At 38.2% G+C, this 19,009-nt stretch overlaps 2 protein-coding genes across 2 annotated transcripts; both read left to right on the top strand.

Annotated features, from left to right (window-relative positions):
* Nucleotides 1-2,279: 2,279 nt before the first annotated feature.
* LOC122078427 (O-fucosyltransferase 30) lies at nucleotides 2,280-6,268 on the top strand. The gene is made up of 3 exons (XM_042644397.1): nucleotides 2,280-3,128; nucleotides 3,786-4,266; nucleotides 4,462-6,268. Exons 2-3 carry the CDS (start codon nucleotides 3,842-3,844, stop codon nucleotides 5,528-5,530), a joined length of 1,494 nt encoding a protein of 497 aa, XP_042500331.1. The 5' UTR covers nucleotides 2,280-3,128; nucleotides 3,786-3,841; the 3' UTR covers nucleotides 5,531-6,268.
* A 7,884-nt stretch (nucleotides 6,269-14,152) lies between these two features.
* On the top strand, nucleotides 14,153-15,864 carry LOC122078428 (protein ASPARTIC PROTEASE IN GUARD CELL 2). The gene has a single exon (XM_042644398.1). It carries the CDS (start codon nucleotides 14,241-14,243, stop codon nucleotides 15,735-15,737), a length of 1,497 nt encoding a protein of 498 aa, XP_042500332.1. The 5' UTR covers nucleotides 14,153-14,240; the 3' UTR covers nucleotides 15,738-15,864.
* The last annotated feature ends 3,145 nt before the right edge of the window (nucleotides 15,865-19,009 follow it).

Here is a 19,009-nt window from a genome sequence, read left to right as displayed (position 1 = left end):
TTTTTTTTTTTTATAATATATATAAAGCTTTTTTTATTTTTTATTTTTTAAAATTCAGAAACAAAACCCTCCAAACCACGACTCTCTTGACTGCCTGTAACCCCCCAAAACATGACCCAAGGTTTTAAAGGAGGAATTGGGGCATCAGTCCCCGCTGATTCCGATCTGGATCAGATTGGAAGGTCCCAAAACCCTAGAATTGGCCCTCAGATCCAAAAACACAACAATTCTAGGGTTTTTGGATGTGAATTTGCTGTATCTGATCGGATGGATCGGGATCGGTCATGGAGTCATCCGATCTGAGTTGACCAATTCACCAATATGATTCCTGATTCTTGAAACCATGACCATGACTCTCTCTCTCTCTCTCTCTACTGTTAATGTGTAGTGTAGAGTTGCTTGAGTGAGGGATGCCTGAACCTGCGATCTCTCTCTCTGTTTCTCAGACCATATTCTCCCCTGTTCAATCCCCCCTTCTTTATCTGTCTTCCCCTTTCTTTTGTTGCCTAAAAGTTTCTTGATTGCATGATTCCTGAATCCATATTTTCTCTCATGCTTCCTAAGAAGTGTCTCTGCCATTACTTTCCCTGTGATCGGGATCGGTCATGGAGTCGTCCGATCTGAATCAATGAGGCCCTTTCACATCACCATATCTTTCGCCTCTCAATATCCCTTCTCCAGGGTTGGGGGCTGGAGCCAATGGAGGAAAACGTTCATAAGCCCAAAGGGTCAGTAACCAGAAGGGTCCATATAGATTGGAACTCATTCCATGCTGATTGCGGCTGATGTTGGCATTTCTTTCTCTAAGTTATAGAGCATATTCATAGAGCCCTAAATACAATTGGGCCACAGCAGTACTTGCCCAGCAGAAGCGCCGTCCATTCATTAAGCGAGCAAGAGTTATGAAGGGAATTGCAGAATAATATCCATTTTCACCAATATGATTCCTGATTCTTGAAACCATGACCATGACTCTCTCTCTCTCTCAGACCATATTCTCCCCTGTTCAATGCCCCCTTTATTTGTCTTCCCCTTTCTTTTGTTGCCTAAAAGTTTCTTGATTGCATGTAATGTAGGACTAGATTTGAAAGCTCAAACTAGACCCAAACAACAGGAACTTTTAAACCAAAGAACAACCATAAATACCCAAACATTGGCAGCAATCAACAGTCCAGAAGTAATCAATCAACAGTCATTGAAAACTAGAATTCTCAAATCCAGAACCTGGAATTTCTGAGCACAGAGACTACACCAACAAGTAGACTAACCAGCAATATGAATACAGTATTGAATAAGACACAATCAGCAGCAAACACCACAGGAACAGATAAACCAAACCAGAACTCAACTCTGGACAGCAGGTTCTGAAACCTTACAGTCGATCCCAGCAGTTTCAGGAAATTCAATGGCAGAATATTAAAGAGCCTATAATCAACTCAGATTACTAATTAGAAAGGTCCAGTCCATCGGAGAATAAAGGCAGCAGTCAAATACAATACAGATTAGACAAGAAAATCTGGGCAGAACTCCAATCGGACAGAACAGGGAGACTTCCCATAAGTCTCAATCCCCTGGTCAGATCCCTCTAAATTTTGGATCAAGTCTCCCATTCAGCAAGGGCAGCACTCGACCAGAATTTCAGATCCATCTGACGGCTGGTCTCTTAGATCGGTACAGGTCGGTGGGAGAATCCAGAACTCTTAAAACCCAGAAAATTCTGCAGAAAGTTCAGATTACTTACTTGGGAAATTGAAGAAGATAACCACAATAAGAGAAACCAGAAATAATAAGAATCCACTCAGACTTCTCGCCGTAGAGTGTCAACTGGATCAAACACCAGTCCCTTGTTCTGTGATCACACACACAGAGAAACCAGTAGAAGCATAACAGCGACCAGAAGCAACTTTTTCTAATTCATCAAATCGTGGGCTACTAATGAGCCTTCTCTTTATTTATAATAGTGATGGGGGAGGGAATTACAAAATAGAAGGTTCTTAAAAAAAGAAACCAAATATTCTCCTAATGCAATAGTTACTAAAAATTGAAATTAGAAACTAGTTGAAAAAAGAAATTAACTACTAATGACTTGACTCAATTAATAACTTGCCTCCTAAGAAAACAAATATAACTCAAATCAAACCCAACTAAAAAAAGAAACTAATGAAAATGGAAACTAACTAGTAATCCCGTACTCAATATTAGAGCCCCCTTTTAGACCCATAAAAGTGGTCTATTACACTCAAAACACATGGAATCAAAGGTTTAACATGTATGGAACCCAACCCTAGGCTTATTCCTAATAAAACAAACCTATTTTGGTGATTAATCTGCATTAGCATGATTCCTGAATCCATATTTTCTCTCATGTTTCCTAAGAAGGGTCTCTACGATTACTCTATCTCTTTGTGTGAATGTCTCTGCCATTACTATCTCTACCTTTGTGTGTGTGTGTTGTGTGTTAACGTTATTGGTTTTTTTTTAGCCTTTTTTGTGATGAAGTTTTTGCTTTATCTTGCTTATGTTTACTGTCTCTCCATCTCTCTCTGTGAATTTCTCTGCCATTATTATCTTTGTGTGCCTGTTATGTTATTGGATTTGTTTTAGCCTTTAAAGTGGTGACATTTTACTTTTCTGGCTAAATGCTGAATACAAAGAAGAGACAAAGGAAACTGAAAGTATGAAGATCTCAAAGATTCTCATGACTTATAGTTCTTAGTAAGAGTAGGGCTTACAATACAGTAGTGGTGTAGCCATATAGGATGAATAAAATACAGAAGGCTGTTCACCTAGCACATGATTTCCCCTCAAGCAGTACCACAGATATCAAACATGCCCGGCTTTCTATTATGTAGCTAAGTTCCTCCAAGAGGCTTATTTAGCATATGCAAATTGCAATTTGCTCCTGCCTTCAGAAGGAGAGAAGTTTATCTGGTAGCTGCTCTTTATGAATAAAATTATGCTAAAAACTCCATGCATTCTGTCCTATTATGTTTGATGGGAATAGGGACTTTTCTAATAGTTGCTTTGTTTTTGCAGGATAAATTAATTGAGCCTTGAACTGGAAATCCAAGTTCTTGTATTAAATTTCAGCTCCAGTCCATCACGAGCCTCCACAATCCATTGACTTGGTATAAGCTCTTTTATAAAATTTTAGTGATTTAGTACCTTTTGTTTTGCTTCCCCTCAGTTGTTAACTATATAGTTCAACTGTAATTTTAAAAAGATTTCGAGAAATCCTACTTAATCTCAATGTATAGTCAATATAAAAAATTGGTGTTTTGAAGGTCCAAAAGTGCTTCTGGTAAAGTACCTTCCAAACTTGTTTCTTTTTCTTTCTGATTCAGAAACACTTTTTATGCCCTATCACCAGATGCGTTTCACTCCCGCAGAAGTGTTACCCAAGAACAGAAATAAGAAAAAACACCTCTAGCTCTTAAACACTTACAAGGAGCAGAAGTGTTACCATCAGGGCCCTAGACTTCGCTATTGTTCTTTCAATAAACTCCACAAGTGGTCCTATTGATTCCTTTCTATTCAAACCAGAGCCCATAAACTTATGTGCCTTTTCATGTACCTTACCAAAATCTTTTCTCCTTCCTAGTCTTTCCTCCTAGTCTGTCTTCTTCCCCTCAACAAACACACTGGACTTCATTATCCCCTCGTACTGGAGAGAGGAGGGAGATGGATCCCTTCTATTGATTCCACCCAAACAATTAATCTATAAGAACTAAACTAAGAATGTATAAAATTTTGTTTGTTTGATCTATTACGTTGTCTTGTTACAGAATCAAATTCTCAGGACACAAACAGAGCATAAGGAAGGGAGAAAGAAGAACAAGAGATGAATGTTGTCAGTTTCAACAAAAGCAGATGGAGGAAGAAGACCCCAAATAGATCCTTATTTTTCTCTATTTCCCTCATTCTTTTGGTCTTCTTCTTTTGCTTGATTTCTTACGCAGGAGGCCCTTTCTCTGTCCCTACAAGTTCAAATAAAACCCTTAAATCTCAGTTACCCCATTGCAGCAGAGAAACCATTGGGGAGAATTTTCTCTGGTTTGCTCCTCACAGTGGTTTCAACAATCAGCTAGCAGAGCTCAAGAATGCCATCTTAGTGGCAGCTATTCTGAATCGAACCCTGATTGTGCCCCCTATTCTAGATCATCATTCTGTTGTTTTGGGGAGTTGTCCAAAATTTAGGGTTTTGGACCCAAAAGAACTTCGGATGGCTGTCTGGAACCACATAATTGAGCTCCTTCAGAGTCGCAGGTATGTAATTATCACTCTTCCAAATTTGGGGGAGAATGACCTTTTTTTTTCTTTTTTTCTTTTTCCTGCTTTGTTACTCTGTACAATGTGTCTTTCAATTTCATTCGGGGGCTGAATGATTGATCTTTTCCCATTAATTTAACGGGTTTATTTAATTTATTATTTTTTCCCTTCTAAATTTTTTGGTTGTTGCAGGTATGTTTCCATGGGTGACATTGTGGACCTTGCTTCTCTGGGGCCTTCTTCCACAGTTAAAACCATTGATTTCAGGGTCTTTGCCTCCTTATGGTGTGGAATGAAGGTAGATCTTTCTTGCTTTGATGTGTTGAAGGAAGGAGACCCATTCCTTGAAAACTTAAGAAAGTGCGGTTCACTGCTTTCAGGAATGGATGGCAATGTTGACAATTGTATTTATGCATTAGATGAAGATTGCAGAACTACAGTTTGGACTTACAATGAAAATGATGAAAATAAGTTGGATTCCTTCCAACCCGATGAACACCTCCGGAAGAAGAAGAAAATTTCCTACATCAGGAGACGTAGAGATGTATACAAGACCCTTGGACCCGGGTCAGAAGCTGCATCTGCCACTGTCCTAGCTTTTGGAAGTCTCTTCACTGCCCCATACAAAGGTTCACAGCTATATATTGATATCGATGAAGTACCAAGAGATCATAGAATACAATCTTTGCTTCAGAAGATTGAATTCCTTCCGTTTGTCCCTGAAATTATGAATGCTGGAAAGAAGTTTGTGGTTGAGAGGATAAAGGCCCCTTTCCTTTGTGCGCAACTTAGGTTGTTGGATGGGCAGTTCAAGAATCACCAGAAAGCTACTTTTTCAGGGCTTAAGCAGAAAGTTGAATCTCTAAGGCAGAATAATCCTCTCCCCATCCACATTTTTGTAATGACTGATCTTCCAGAAGTTAACTGGACAGGAAGCTACTTGGGGGACTTAGCGAGGGATTCAGATTCATACAGGCTATATAATCTGCAGACAGGGAGTGAGTTGGTGCAACAGACTGCAGAGAAGCTCATGGCTGCAGGACATGGCGTGAGGTCTGGGATTCTTGCCAGTCTTGGTGGAAGGAGTTCAATGAAGAACAAATGTCCACGTGGGATATCACCTGATATACTTCTATACATAGAGGAAACTATTTGCAGCTGTGCTTCTCTTGGTTTCATTGGGACTGCTGGATCAACCATTGCTGAAAATATACAGCTAATGAGAAAAAATGGCATTTGCTCAGAGTCTGGGTCTTCCTGAATTGTGACCATTTAGTTTGGGTTTCAAGTTCATCAAGTTGGGATTGGTCTGCTCAAAGTTTTATCCATCCACAGTTCTTGGTTGGGAATGATATAGCGGTGAGAATACCTTCCCGGAAAACTGAAATTGGTTCACCAGTCCTCAAGATTCCTGAAGCATTAGTTCATTGATGTATCTGCCCCACTACTAGGTTGATACTGCACATCTGATGGAATAATCTTAAATGGAGCATATCATTCCCCTAGATCTTTGATTATAAACTTTATGGGCATATGCTGCATACTCATTTGACGTTCTGGTGACGAGTAACAACAGTAAAATACTTTCCTCCTTGTGGTCCAAAATGGAAGAAATCATTTCTTAATTGAAGAATACATATTTGATTGGTCACAGGAAGATTCTTGAAGCTTCAGCTCGATGAAGGCGAAAAATTAAATTTGGGCCATCAAAAATAGGAATCAAACTACAGCCATCCCGGAAGTCTTCCAATAAAATTGTTCACAGCTTCCATTCTTTGATGGTGTTAATACTATTTATCAACTCATTCATTCTGATCAACAATAAGAGTTTAGAAGAGAGATCTAATCAATTCTTTTTTTTTTCTTTTCAGCAATCAAATCTTTGTTCCTGCAGAATATAGTGATTGAAAGTCACAAGAACAACATGAAGTAATGAACCTTTTTGCAGGTTATGAATATGAGTTTGGAATTGAACATGGCAGGTTATGATTTTGAACTATACATTCATATGAACTATGCAAATTATTGTGCAGTCAAATTTTTTGACGTTACCATTTTTTTCAGGCTTAGGAAGCCCAGAAAATGCACTAATCTGAGGTTCAAGGCCTAGAATGTGGCAAACCAATCAGGACCGATAATATAAAACCGGTCCCATAATCCACCTGGACCGACCTTTCCTAATACTATAGACTCCTAATGTAATCTTCAATGTAGTACTCCACAAAACTGTTGGTACTGAAAAACTCATTGAAACAATCCATATAATTTTAGTGCCAATAAATCCATTTTAATTGGCAATCTGAGAGTGGAGTGCTCAAGGATTTCCACAACTTGGGTGTGGATAATACTGATTAGCATATGAGATGGATGAGTGTGTGGTTGATGTCTAAGGAAGTAGGCCACTACTGCTTTGGTTGTGAAGGTTCCTTCCCTAGTTTAGGATAAAACTTGACTATCATCTAGACTTCTTTGTGGTAGTTCTATTTCAAGGATATGGTTTGACTGTTTGAGTTGGGAAGATGGACCTCACCCAAATTCTCATTCCACTATTTATTTCAAGTCTGAACACCCAGTTAGAATTAGCCCATTTACCTATTGATCACCCAATATGATGTGGAGCTGTAGTTAGGAATTGTAAAGTCCTTTAATTAGGGAGCTACTACGGTTCATTCCAAATGTTTATAAATCGACCATCATCAAATCCTACACACACCAATTGTAACGAAATGGAGAGGATTTTTGCCTGGTAAAGAGAGCGATTTGGGATACTTCCAGAACCTTAAAACTTGGGCCCATAATTCCCCTTTTACAAAACTTGCACCAAAGATTGATATAATGTGGATCTACATTATTGTGTGCTGATTTAGGACTGTGGGAAGAGGATCTAAAAAAGAAATAACAACCTTATTTTGATTGCCTCTTTTCTTTTTGAAAATTTATTTCAGTTAGGATAAAAAGTTTTCAAAATAATTTATTTAATTATTTATTAGGGAAAAATGTGTTTTATCCGGGAGAGTGGTATATGTCTATCTCTTCCCTCCCCCTCTATGAAATTATAGCTTTGCCCCTAGTGGGGGAGGAGAGAGAGACCCAGCGAGCATTGGCTTAGGCTACACTTCCGGATAGAAAAAATCACTCCAATTTATTATTAGAGAAGTTTTCTTCTATTCGGGAGCGTGGCTTATGCCAATGCTCCTTGTGTCTACCTCTCTCCTCTCCCAAACAAGGGGCATAGATGTGGTGTAAGCCACATTCTTTGATACAGATATTTTCCCCTAATTATTATGTCATTCTCAAGAGTTGCTCATTATCTTGCATATTTTTTGAAAACACCTGATCGTTATTGCAATTAAATATGTGTTATATGAAAAGGCAAAAAAGTAAGATTACAATTTATTTTTCACCAACTTTAGATAAAACAAGATTTTCCCTAACATAAATTAAGTACAACAGTTGAATCTTCTCTAGCCTTGTGTAGGTTCTTTTTAAGGCTAGAATCCTATGCTTGGCATGAATGATGCCGCAAATCTAGCTCGAAGCTGCACTATCTCTGCTAATAGACAACCCTAGCATAATATTGATATACATGCATGTATATGAGAGAGAGAGAGAGAGAGAATATGCTGATGTAATGAAGATCAAAACCAAGCATTATAAATGTCAAATTGCAACCTTGTCTTTGTTAGGCTATGGAAAATTTTTCTTTCACAGCTTTTGAAGAAAATATATAGATTAAAGTGGTTGGAATTAGGCACATCACTGTGGTGGTGCCTCTCCTTTTGGCCTAAACAATAATCCTTGAAACCTCCATTAATCAATGGTAGGTCCTAACCTTCTTACGTGAGACTTATGTCGTGACATAGCTCTCAAAAGATCATTTTCTTGGCACTTTAGTATAATTGTGTTGTTATTATTGTTTTTTCCTTGCCCATTATGTAATTTAGTACAACTTTATGGGCTCATAATGCTTCAATTATTTGGAAGTCATGGCCTATTGTGAGTGACCCTTCCATTCTTAGTTTGGTCTCTCACATTTTTCTAATCCATGACCTTTAATTGGCCTTGTCGTTTTTACATGCACTAATCAATATTTATTAACCCTAATTTTTTTTATTTAAGTTAGCCCATATCTTAAGCTTCCCACTTCTCAAATACTTCTTTGTTTTTTTCTTTCTTATAAAATTTATAGCAATTCTTGGTGACATGATTTGGGATTAGTGGAGAGATACTAGAAATGAGTCACATTCAAAATCCATCCATGAATCTAATCAATATGCTTTTGTGGATATTAAAGCTTAATTGCTAGAAAAATATTACATGATATCTTAGATACCCACTAACTAAATGCTAATGACAGTCTATTATTACAATTGTTTTGAAGGCTCAGAAAGATTATGTTAAAATATTAATGGTGAAAGGAATAATAAATTCTCTTCAACTGTGTTGTTTGTCTTGATACAAGAAGAAATAGGCATCTCATTTCTTCGTAGGACCTTCCTCTTATCTCCCCCCTTGTTTTGTAATATCATCATCTTTTCTTTGTTGATTGTTTCTGCTCCCCACCTTTTGGTGTATACCCACTCTCTTTCCTTTCGAGCCTACATTATTTCATCAGGGTCTTCTTCTTTGGTTAGCCTTGTTGGCTTTATAGTTGCATTTTTTTTTTTTAAATCTTTAATAAATAAAAAATTATGGCTCTAAAAGATCAAGGAAAGCACAAAAATATGGTTCCTTGCCTTGTAAAACAGGATTTATTTAGCTGATCACTACTAGTAATTAGAATATGTAAGGTTTTGTTGAATCAATGGGATCTCTGATCATCAAGTAGGATTATTATAGGTGCAACACACTTTGTGCAATTTCTAGACCAGACCATCGTTGTTCTTCCACCTAAGTTCTTCTTTACGAGCACTAAAATGTTCCAAAGGTCTATCTATTGTCTCTGAGTCTAATCTTAATTAGGTGATAACCTCAAGGATGCTTATACCAAAAGAAGTAGCCGCCAATATGAAGTTTATAAAATCAGATATGGGAATCTCACTTTATAACTATCCCTTCCACTCATTAAGAGGAAAAGGTAGGATTAGTTATTTAATGACCATGGGTTTTTGATACGCGTAGTGAACAAAAGAAACATACCTTTCTAACATAACCCACCCGCACTTAAAATACTTTAACATCTTTGCTATCTCTTCTAATGTTTGCTGATGTATGCAAAGAGAAATATTGAGGAGCTCCGACACAGACATGCGTCTCTCTCTATCTCTCTCTCTCTTAATCAATCAATCAATCAATCAATCAATCAATCTAACTTATAATTTAGGCACACACATATCGAAATGTTTAAAAAAAAAAAAAAAAAAAAAAAAAAAAAGGGGAAACGTACGTGACAATGTATCATTAATAACGTTTTAAGACCAACAAATAAAATCGAGAGATATTGAGCATTAGAGTTCAAAGAGTTACATAAGGATATTCTGACGATTAGGTTTTTAATCAGGAACTTAAATACGGATAGGGTATGAGTTTCTAAGTCAGTACCAGGTAATTAGATAGTTGGGTTTTAGCGTAAGTCCAGGGAAGATAGAAGGTTCCATTATTTTCTGACTTTCTTGATATAATAGTAAGTAGGTTAGTGGTTAGTAATGAGTATGACCCAATAACCCTTTGCTAGCCCCTCCATAGGTCATTGTTTGACCCCTTATGGGTCCCTATATGCTCTAGTGCGGGTTTGGCACAAAAAAAAAAAAAAAGATATATGATTTTATACGTAATGGCATATTTTAGGGATGATGAAACTGTCAAATAGAGGTCGGGAGCCTTTTCTTCCACTTCTTGTAAGATGGGGGACATGATTATGCATATGGGGAAGTATTTTTTGTTGGGCACTGTGAGAAGTTGCTCTGCTGGCCCTAGCACACCAGTTAATAGTCGTACCGTAGTGGCACTCCTAGCTATCTGTAATGGAAGGAACAGAGAAAGACAACCCGCTTGTCAAAGGCATGGAAGGACGATTCATTCGATTTAGTGTGGTACTATGCATGTTAGAACACCAACGAGAGCACATGAGGAAGCACCCATAGAAACATAATGTTCCCTTTCATAGAGAGTGAACTGGTCTTTTTTTCATCATGTGTAAGAGGGGGTATTACTAGAGACTCATAAACAGCGAATATTTAGGATGTTATAAGGGGGTGCTTGTGTGCAGTTTCAGCTTTCGACTTAAACCATATATGTATATGTATATGTGTGGAAGACAATGTGTAATATAAAATTTTGAAACATTAACATTTTAAGTGAAAATAATCAATTCCACATCAGATGCAAATTACTCAATATAAAAATTGATAGGTACTTGAACACCTTCTCCCTAATAATTCGATTTTGAAGATGAATTCTAAGTTACAACATGAGGTATTCTTTCTCACTTGGACAAATTTATGTGCAAGTGTGTCTCTTTGATTTATAGTGAAAGTTTTGTGATTTTACCTTTTTTTGGGTGGTGATGGTTGATATTATCTCATGAGCATTGAGTGGTGCATGGTCACCCCACTTGAATAGGCCATTATGAATGAATGTTGGCATGTCAATGTTTGGGGACACTGTAATGATTTTAAATGTAGTGTTGCACATCACATTTTGTCAATATCTCTGTTTTTCCCACCAACTACTACTAAAGAAGATGTAGTAAATCTTGACCTCGCAAAGACCAGACTCAACACGGGTCGGGTGGGTCCTGGTGATTTAACTGTACAATCCATCATCATCATTCCTAGACTTTTTGTCTTCTTTTTTTTGTGGGTATTTTTTTATCAAAATAATATTGAAAGAAAGAATGTTACCTGTTAGTATGTGTTGAGGCTTAAAGATAATGGATGTGAAAAAATCCAGTTATTCTATGTTGAAGATGTTCAGGACGCTTTCACATTGATTGTGTCTATTGATGTGTATCTACATATGTGGATAGCATTCTCTTGTCGAATAATACTTTTTAGGAAAAGAATGGACACGCCGCCAAGCTGCTCCGGCCATGTGTCTATTTCTCTCAACTTTGTGAAATGATATCTTTTTGTGAAAAGTGAACGCAACCCTCACCCTTTTCATTTTTTTTTTTTTTTTTTTGAGTGTGTTATTACACTTCTCTCTCTCTCTCTCTCTCTCTCTCTCTCTCTCTCTCTCTCTCTCTCTCTCTAACAAGAACTCTATCTTTTGTTAATCTCTTTAGTTCTTAAGGATGGGTTTGAGTTATGAAAATCCACTTGAAAAGTTTTATTATGACATTGGTTTATGCATTCAAATGTATCTTTTGAGAGAACCACGTTTGACAAAAATCCATCAAACATCTATCAATGGGAGATCGAGATTATTAAAAACAAAAAAGAACAAATTAAAGGATGGAGAGTGTCTCTTTAGGCCAAGTAAGGCGGTTTTATAGAGTGTTCTACATATTTCATAAATTGAAGATAAGAAGATAATAGCTCTCTCCTCTATCCCTTTATATATCCTTTGTAGATCCATGCGACAACATGAATGGTTTGTGAAGAGATAACTATGGCATGCTGATTCAAGACAAATCCTCCAATTTGGGGCAACATATAAAGTTCAAAAGATTATAAAAATTCGTTTTTTAATATTAGTAATAAAAATTCGCAGATTTCTTGTGATCAATCGTCCTTGTCACAATTCACAAGTTTTTTTTTTTTTTTTTTTTTTAATTATCATAAATTTAAGTTATTAATATTTTCAGTTTTGAGCCAACTAAATTGTAAGATTGGAGAGGTCGCTTGTCCCCTCCCCCAGAAAAAACCGGATGCTAGATATTTTGTATTTCCCCCTTTTTTGTTCCCCTTTCCCTCTTAATTCCCAAGACATCCTTCCTTGAGTTATTGAGTTGGGACGCCACCCTAACTGCCTTTGAGTTGTCGTCTTAGTTGGCTTGTGAGCCTTTAAAAAAGTGAAAAGAAAAAAAGGAACAGATTTGTAAGGCAAAAATATCAAATAATATCCATTCTGCTGGTGCAAGTTGCTTGAGCGGTTATAATTTAGCCTCACAGATTATTGAAGGGCCTTCGAGTCCTATTCCAAAAACTGATTTAATAGATCATCCTATTGATTGGCAATATGTCAACTTTTATGATAAAATTTATCAGGATGATTCATCATTTACCATTCTTTATGCATTTTGAACCGTACGTTGAATAATTATGCTTTTTATTCTCTTATATGAACTTTTTAGCGAAGCTTTGACTGTGATTTCTTTTTTCATATTTAAGACTCCATTTGTACTAGAATTTCATGTTCTCTTAGCAAAAGAGGAGGGCATTGGAGGAGGTGAAGTAAAATGGTTTCGTACTTGAGAGGGTGAAGTACACGTCATGTGATGATGAGAGAGACAAAGAGAGATGGTGCTAGCTTACACTCTTATGGCGGCTCAGAGAAAAATTTTCCCTTATTCTCTTTCTAAGTGCTTCTAGTATTCAAAATGCCTTTACTGTGATCAGGATACAACTTTATTATTCTCTACACTGATTTAATTAGTTTTGTAGGAAAGAGATATATTTTTCTAACTCTATCTATGGGGAAGGGTTCTCTGAGCAATCGATACAGAGGAGCACAATAATGAAGTATAGGAAAACAAACAGTATAGTATATTGGAGCAGCAAGGTCCTTTAATGTGAGGAGGAGAGATATTGACACAAATGTGCTAATATACCCCACTACCTCATGACGGCTCAGAGAACCTTTTCCCTATAATGATTTATCTATACTTTGTAATTGAAGAGGCATGACAACATAAGTAGAAGTTTAATTTTTCAATAAGTGTTTTCACAAGATTGGGTAGTGAAACATAATAAAGAGACAAAATCTTATGTCCAAGAGTGGCCCTTGCGCCATAGACACAGGTGGTGTGCAATGACCAGCGTGCCCCTCCTGGGGTTGCACGCCCTTACGTCTAAGCACAAGGGCCACTCTAGAACAGAAAACACTTGCTTCATAATAAATTATCTATTTATGAGAGAGAGAGCTAATGACCATTTTTTTTTTTTTACCACAAAATGGTAACTCACATCAGTTGTCTAGAACCTTACACATAAAAATACCCTACCAACAACATATATAAAGACAAATTAATTAAGAGAGCTAATGACCATTTTTTTTTAACCCCAAAATGGTAACTCACATTACATGTCAAAAACCGTGCACGTAGAAATACCCTATTTGTGCATTTATGATTTAAGTGGAGATCGTGACGGTGGGTTGTTGCGTTAATCTCCCCGAGGATTAATCGATGTGCACATAAGCTTACCCAAACACCTTGATTAAAAAGAAAAAAAAAAAAAAAATATACCAACACAAACAAACACAAATATGCATGCGTAACATTATTTGTGTAAAGCCATGTCAAGTAGTGATCCTCTTTGCCGAAAAGGATGCATCTTTTGGTTTGCATTAAAAGAAAGAAAAGAAGATTACTTTCCCAATATTTCAAAACCTTATAGAAGAACTCCTCCTAAATGCATTTAAAACTTGAAAACAATATACTTTTACAAGGTTTGAATGGAAAAATGTTACACTGAATCTGTATTTTATACATTATCATTATCATTACTTTCTCTAAGTCTTTGGAGGCACATCTCAACCCAAGAAGCTAATCAAGTTATTGCTAGTTTGAGTTTTTGTCTTGACCAAGTTAGTAGACCAAGAAGTGGCAATGCATTATATGTATGGTATATAATACCCTCAAAACTTTTGGATAGAAAATAAAATAAGATAAAGAAACAGAGGGAAAAAAAACAAACACAAAACCATTTCCTCTCAATCAGTCTCAAACAAAAATAAAACAGATCACATCATTCAATAATTTCCCTTTCCCCCCTCCCCCACCACAGTGTGAAACCCAACACAAATAAATTCTTCAGCTCCCACAAGCATTCAACTGCTACCAGGAACCAAAATAGAAACAAAAACCCATGTCATCCCTAAAACTTCCACTCCTGGTGCTGGTGCTGGTGCTGGTGCTACACCTTCTGGGTGGTTCAGACATCACCACCACCATCATCTATGCTGCTTCAACCAAACCTGACCCTCATTTTCAAGTCTTCAATGTGAGAGCAACCATCGCAGGCACAAAAGCCCTACCTGCAAACATTACTTCTTATCAAGAAGCTTCGGAAAGCAGCCACAAATCCGAGAAGTGGAAGCTAAAGTTAGTCCATAGAGACTTACTCTCTTCAAACAACTTCTCCGATTACCGCCGCCGTCTTGATGAACGCTTGAAGAGAGATGCGTTAAGGGTTGCTACTCTTACTAGCCGGCTTTCCGGCACCCGCGGTGGCGGCGGTGGTGGTGGTGGTGGTAGTGGTGCCGCCAGTTATGAGGTGGAGGACTTCGGGTCGGAGGTAACTTCCGGCATGGATCAAGGGAGTGGTGAATATTTTGTACGGATAGGAGTTGGAAGTCCTCCAACGGACCAATACATGGTGATTGATTCTGGGAGTGACATAGTATGGGTTCAATGTCAACCTTGTAGCCAATGTTACCACCAGTCCGACCCGGTGTTTGATCCGGCTGAATCCGCTTCATTTTCCGGCGTCTCTTGCCGCTCCAGTGTCTGTAATCAACTCGAGAACTCCGGCTGTCATGCCGGCGGCTGCCGGTATGAGGTCTCTTATGGTGATGGGTCTTACACTAAGGGGACCCTTGCCCTTGAGACACTAACTTTTGGAAACACCGAGGTCCGAAATGTGGCTATCGGGTGTGGCCACATGAACCGGGGCATGTTTGTAGGGGCTGCCGGATTATTGGGTCTCGGTGGTGGTTCAATGTCGTTTGTCGGGCAGCTTGGTGGTCAGACAGGCGGTGCATTCGGTTACTGCTTAGTAAGCCGTGGAATGGGTTCATATGGATACGGGTCATTGGTGTTCGGACGTGGAGGTGGAGCCATACCCGTGGGTGCTGCATGGGTCCCATTACAACGAAACCCACGGGCCCCAAGTCTCTATTATGTGGGCCTTTCCGGCCTAGGTGTAGGTGGTATCCAAGAGCCCATCTCCGAAGATATTTTACAGCTATCGGCGTTAGGTGATGGAGGTGTTGTGATGGACACCGGAACGGCTGTGACAAGGTTTCCGACACCAGTATATGACGCGTTACGTGACGCCTTCATAGCGGCCACTGCAAGTCTGCCCCGGGCCTCCCGGGTATCGATTTTTGACACTTGTTACGATCTTTCCGGGTTTGAGACCGTACGAGTTCCGACCGTGTCGTTTTACTTCTCCGGTGGACCAATACTGACACTTCCGGCGATGAATTTTCTGATTCCGGTGGATGAAGGTGGTACATTCTGTTTTGCTTTTGCACCTTCTTCTACTAGCCTTTCCATAATAGGGAACATTCAACAGGAAGGGATCCAGATATCCTTTGATGGATCAAATGGGTTTGTGGGATTTGGGCCCAATACTTGCTAAACTAATAATATATTATATTTCTTGTAAAGTTTTTGTAAGTGTAGTGAATTTTGGGGGATCTAATTGCAATAATATATAGTATAGTGGCTGTAAAATGAGAGTAATATTGGATGTACTAAATTATTAATAGTGTGTGTATGGATTGACCTAATTAGTGCATTAGACTAAAGCTATGCCTTTTCTCCTAATATAACACATGTAGGTGTAAAAAGCTTATGAGATTAATGAATATTCTAGAGAGATCACAGTAATAGATTCACGTGCACTTTTAGAGAGAGAGAGAGAGAGTTAGAGTTATTATTAGGGGAAGGGAGTCCAGTCATTATGGTGTGAACTATAAACTGTGAAGAAGCGAGATGGGATTAAACAACAGAAAGAGAAAAAAGGGTCAAAGTTTGATAAAGGAAAAGCTCAAATAGTCTTTTTTTTTTTTGGTACCACTCAAGTAGTAGTCGATAGTGCCACAAGAAAATGTGAAAAAGGGTCCTTAACTTAGGAAGAAGAGCTCCCTTTTGAGTGTTTAAACTTAGCTTGAAAGCATCCAAGAGATCACTTTACCACCCTGTCTAGTTGTCTAGTTGAAATTAAGGTCCTTTGGGAGAATAAATTGCTCATTTCCTTCACTGTACACCTTTTCCTTCTTGTGGAAAGCCATCCCATTCTATCCCACACCCCACCACCTCTCTCTCTCTTAATCAAGGGAGCCACCACCATGGTGGACATGTGAAGACGTCAGTTTGGAAATTTGGCCTAACTTTACTGTTACCCAAGCTGGTATTCATTCAAGCAATGACTTTTGCGAAGGTATTTTAACTTTATCTTTTGAAGATTGCAGGAGCTAGCTAGTTTGTTGCTTTTGCCAGCTGATATTTACAGTGTCTGAAACAAAACTAGTTTGTAGAAAGTGAGTGAGTAGTGGGATGAGTTGGGTTTTGATCTGTGTGGTGGCTACTATTAATTTGTCCCACATTACAGTTCGCCTAGGTTATTTTAAGTAGATTCTTGAAAGCTAAACAAAAGCTCGAGTTTGGAGAAACTGAAGAAGGGGAGAAGAATCAACTAAAGTAAAGTAGTGGGTATCTCATGGAATTTGGATATCTTGGAATATACACTTTATTTTCATTCGCATTTGAACACCCAAATCCCTAACAATATATGCTTGTCAATTGCCTTGACAGCTTTTATTGGCTGGATTTACTGACAAAACATGAGAGAGAATGGAAAGATTACTTACTATTGTATGGCCCTCGTTTTCCATATCCTCTCCTACCTTCAACTTTCTCCAACCAGGTGTGCTATTTCACATTTTGTAAGTGAGCTTTCACCATACCTATAAGGCCATTGCCCACTTAGACTATGCTTTTTTTAATTTCCCCCTCAATTGTAAAATAGAAAGAAGGGCAAGTGTTTTTCAGGTGGGATATAGGGCTACGCCCAGACATGAGCAAAAGCCCCAGGAAAGGTACAAGGGTCATTTCACTTTCCTATTTCTGGGCGTAACCCTGTGCTCCACCCATAAAACACTTGTTCCTAGAAAGAATTACTGAAATGGACTTTCTTAATAATTTATAAACTTTTTTTTCCCCCACCTGGTTCAATATACTTTTTCCTATTAATGAGGGTAAAACTTGTCATTTCCTGTTGCATTCGAAAGGAGTAACAATGAAAATCTTGTAAATGACTTAATGGAAATCAATAACTTTAGAAACTATCTTTTTGTCCCAACTTTAAGAACTTTGGGAATAAGATAAGGGATATTCAAAAGAAGCTTATACATGCCAAAAGAGTGTTACATGGAGGAACACACAAATGAGGCGCAATAAAATGGTATTGTGCATTAGACGGCAGAGAGATCATTTCATGTGAGGAGAAGAGAGAGAGACAAAAAGGAACTAATATACCCTGATCCATTAACAAATAGGGTGTCACCACCTAGAATAGGGTCCAAGATCAACGTAATGAACTAATGACTCCATAACAACCTATATTAGGGTCTTAGATCTATGAAACAAACTAATGACTCGACAATAGTTCCACACACTATCCAAGGATATATGTTTATCTTCACCATGCGCACATCCAAGGTGACATTTTAGGTATCTACGTTGCATGTGAATACATCATACATGGGAGTATTTAATTGATTTAGACTCCAAAATTTGACACATGACTAATTTAGATCACGCCCTCTCTATCTAATGGATATAATGGACACATCATCTCTCTATGTAGTAGAATATGTCTTGTGAGATTTGTAAAAATAGCACACCCTTCTGACAATAATATTTTGTCAAAAATAATTATTGGACCTAGTTTTCAAGCATGGTCTGCACATCGGGTATCTATACATTATTTTTATAAGGGTAATTTACAATGCCACCCCCTGGAGAATGCCAATATTATAGGAACACCCATTTTCTTTCACCAAATTAGACTCAGATCCCTTACCGTCAGTCATAGTTAGGGAATATACTTTAAATGTTGACATCAGCTAGGTTATTTTTTTTTAAATACCAAAATACTCTCATAATAAGTAAACTACCAAGTATGCCCTTATCATTCTTCTTCTTCCCCAACTCAAACCCTTGAACCCAGATTCACGATAAAGAGATTCCATCGTTCTGTTCCTTTCTCACCTCTGAAACTTTGACACTCCTCCGATGGGGTTATCAGCATTGAAGAGAGTGGAGAAATCCCTTCAAGACTCGTCGAAATTCAACGCTGCGTGCAACTCAGTCTTTGAAGAATGCCTCGAAATGGCTCAATGCATTGACGTCAGCTCCATCGATGGGGTTATCAGCATCAAAGAGAGTAGAGATATCCCTTCAAGACTCGCTGGAATTCGATGCTGCCTGCAACTCAGTCTTGGAAGAATACCTCGAAATGGCTCAACACATCGACGTCGACGTTTGGCTCTACCAGCTCGTTGGTGCTTCAGAACATCTCCATCAGAGGCTCTATTCTTCGTCACTTCAAAACCATCATCTCTTCAAGAAGTGGCTCCAATCGCCTCCGAATCGGACCCAGATAGACAAGGCGATCAAAGTCATAATTAAACAATTCAGGATTCCATCCGATGGAGGTGAAACTCTAAATCTGTTTTAAGTTCAAGGCCTTTGCCATGGAACTCTTCACAAATGCCATCGTATCCAAATTTACTCTGAAGGAGGCAATTAGATCTTATGATCCTGACATGGAGTTTGAAGGCTTTGAGGATTACATTGACGGCGCTTATTATTACAAGGGTGTATGATTCAAAGTTAGAAAACCTA

This window comes from Macadamia integrifolia, chromosome 5 (assembly GCF_013358625.1).
Source record: "Macadamia integrifolia cultivar HAES 741 chromosome 5, SCU_Mint_v3, whole genome shotgun sequence".
NCBI lineage: Eukaryota > Viridiplantae > Streptophyta > Magnoliopsida > Proteales > Proteaceae > Macadamia > Macadamia integrifolia.
Note: the sequence above shows the minus strand (reverse complement) of the source record. Positions and strands in the feature narration are given on the sequence as shown.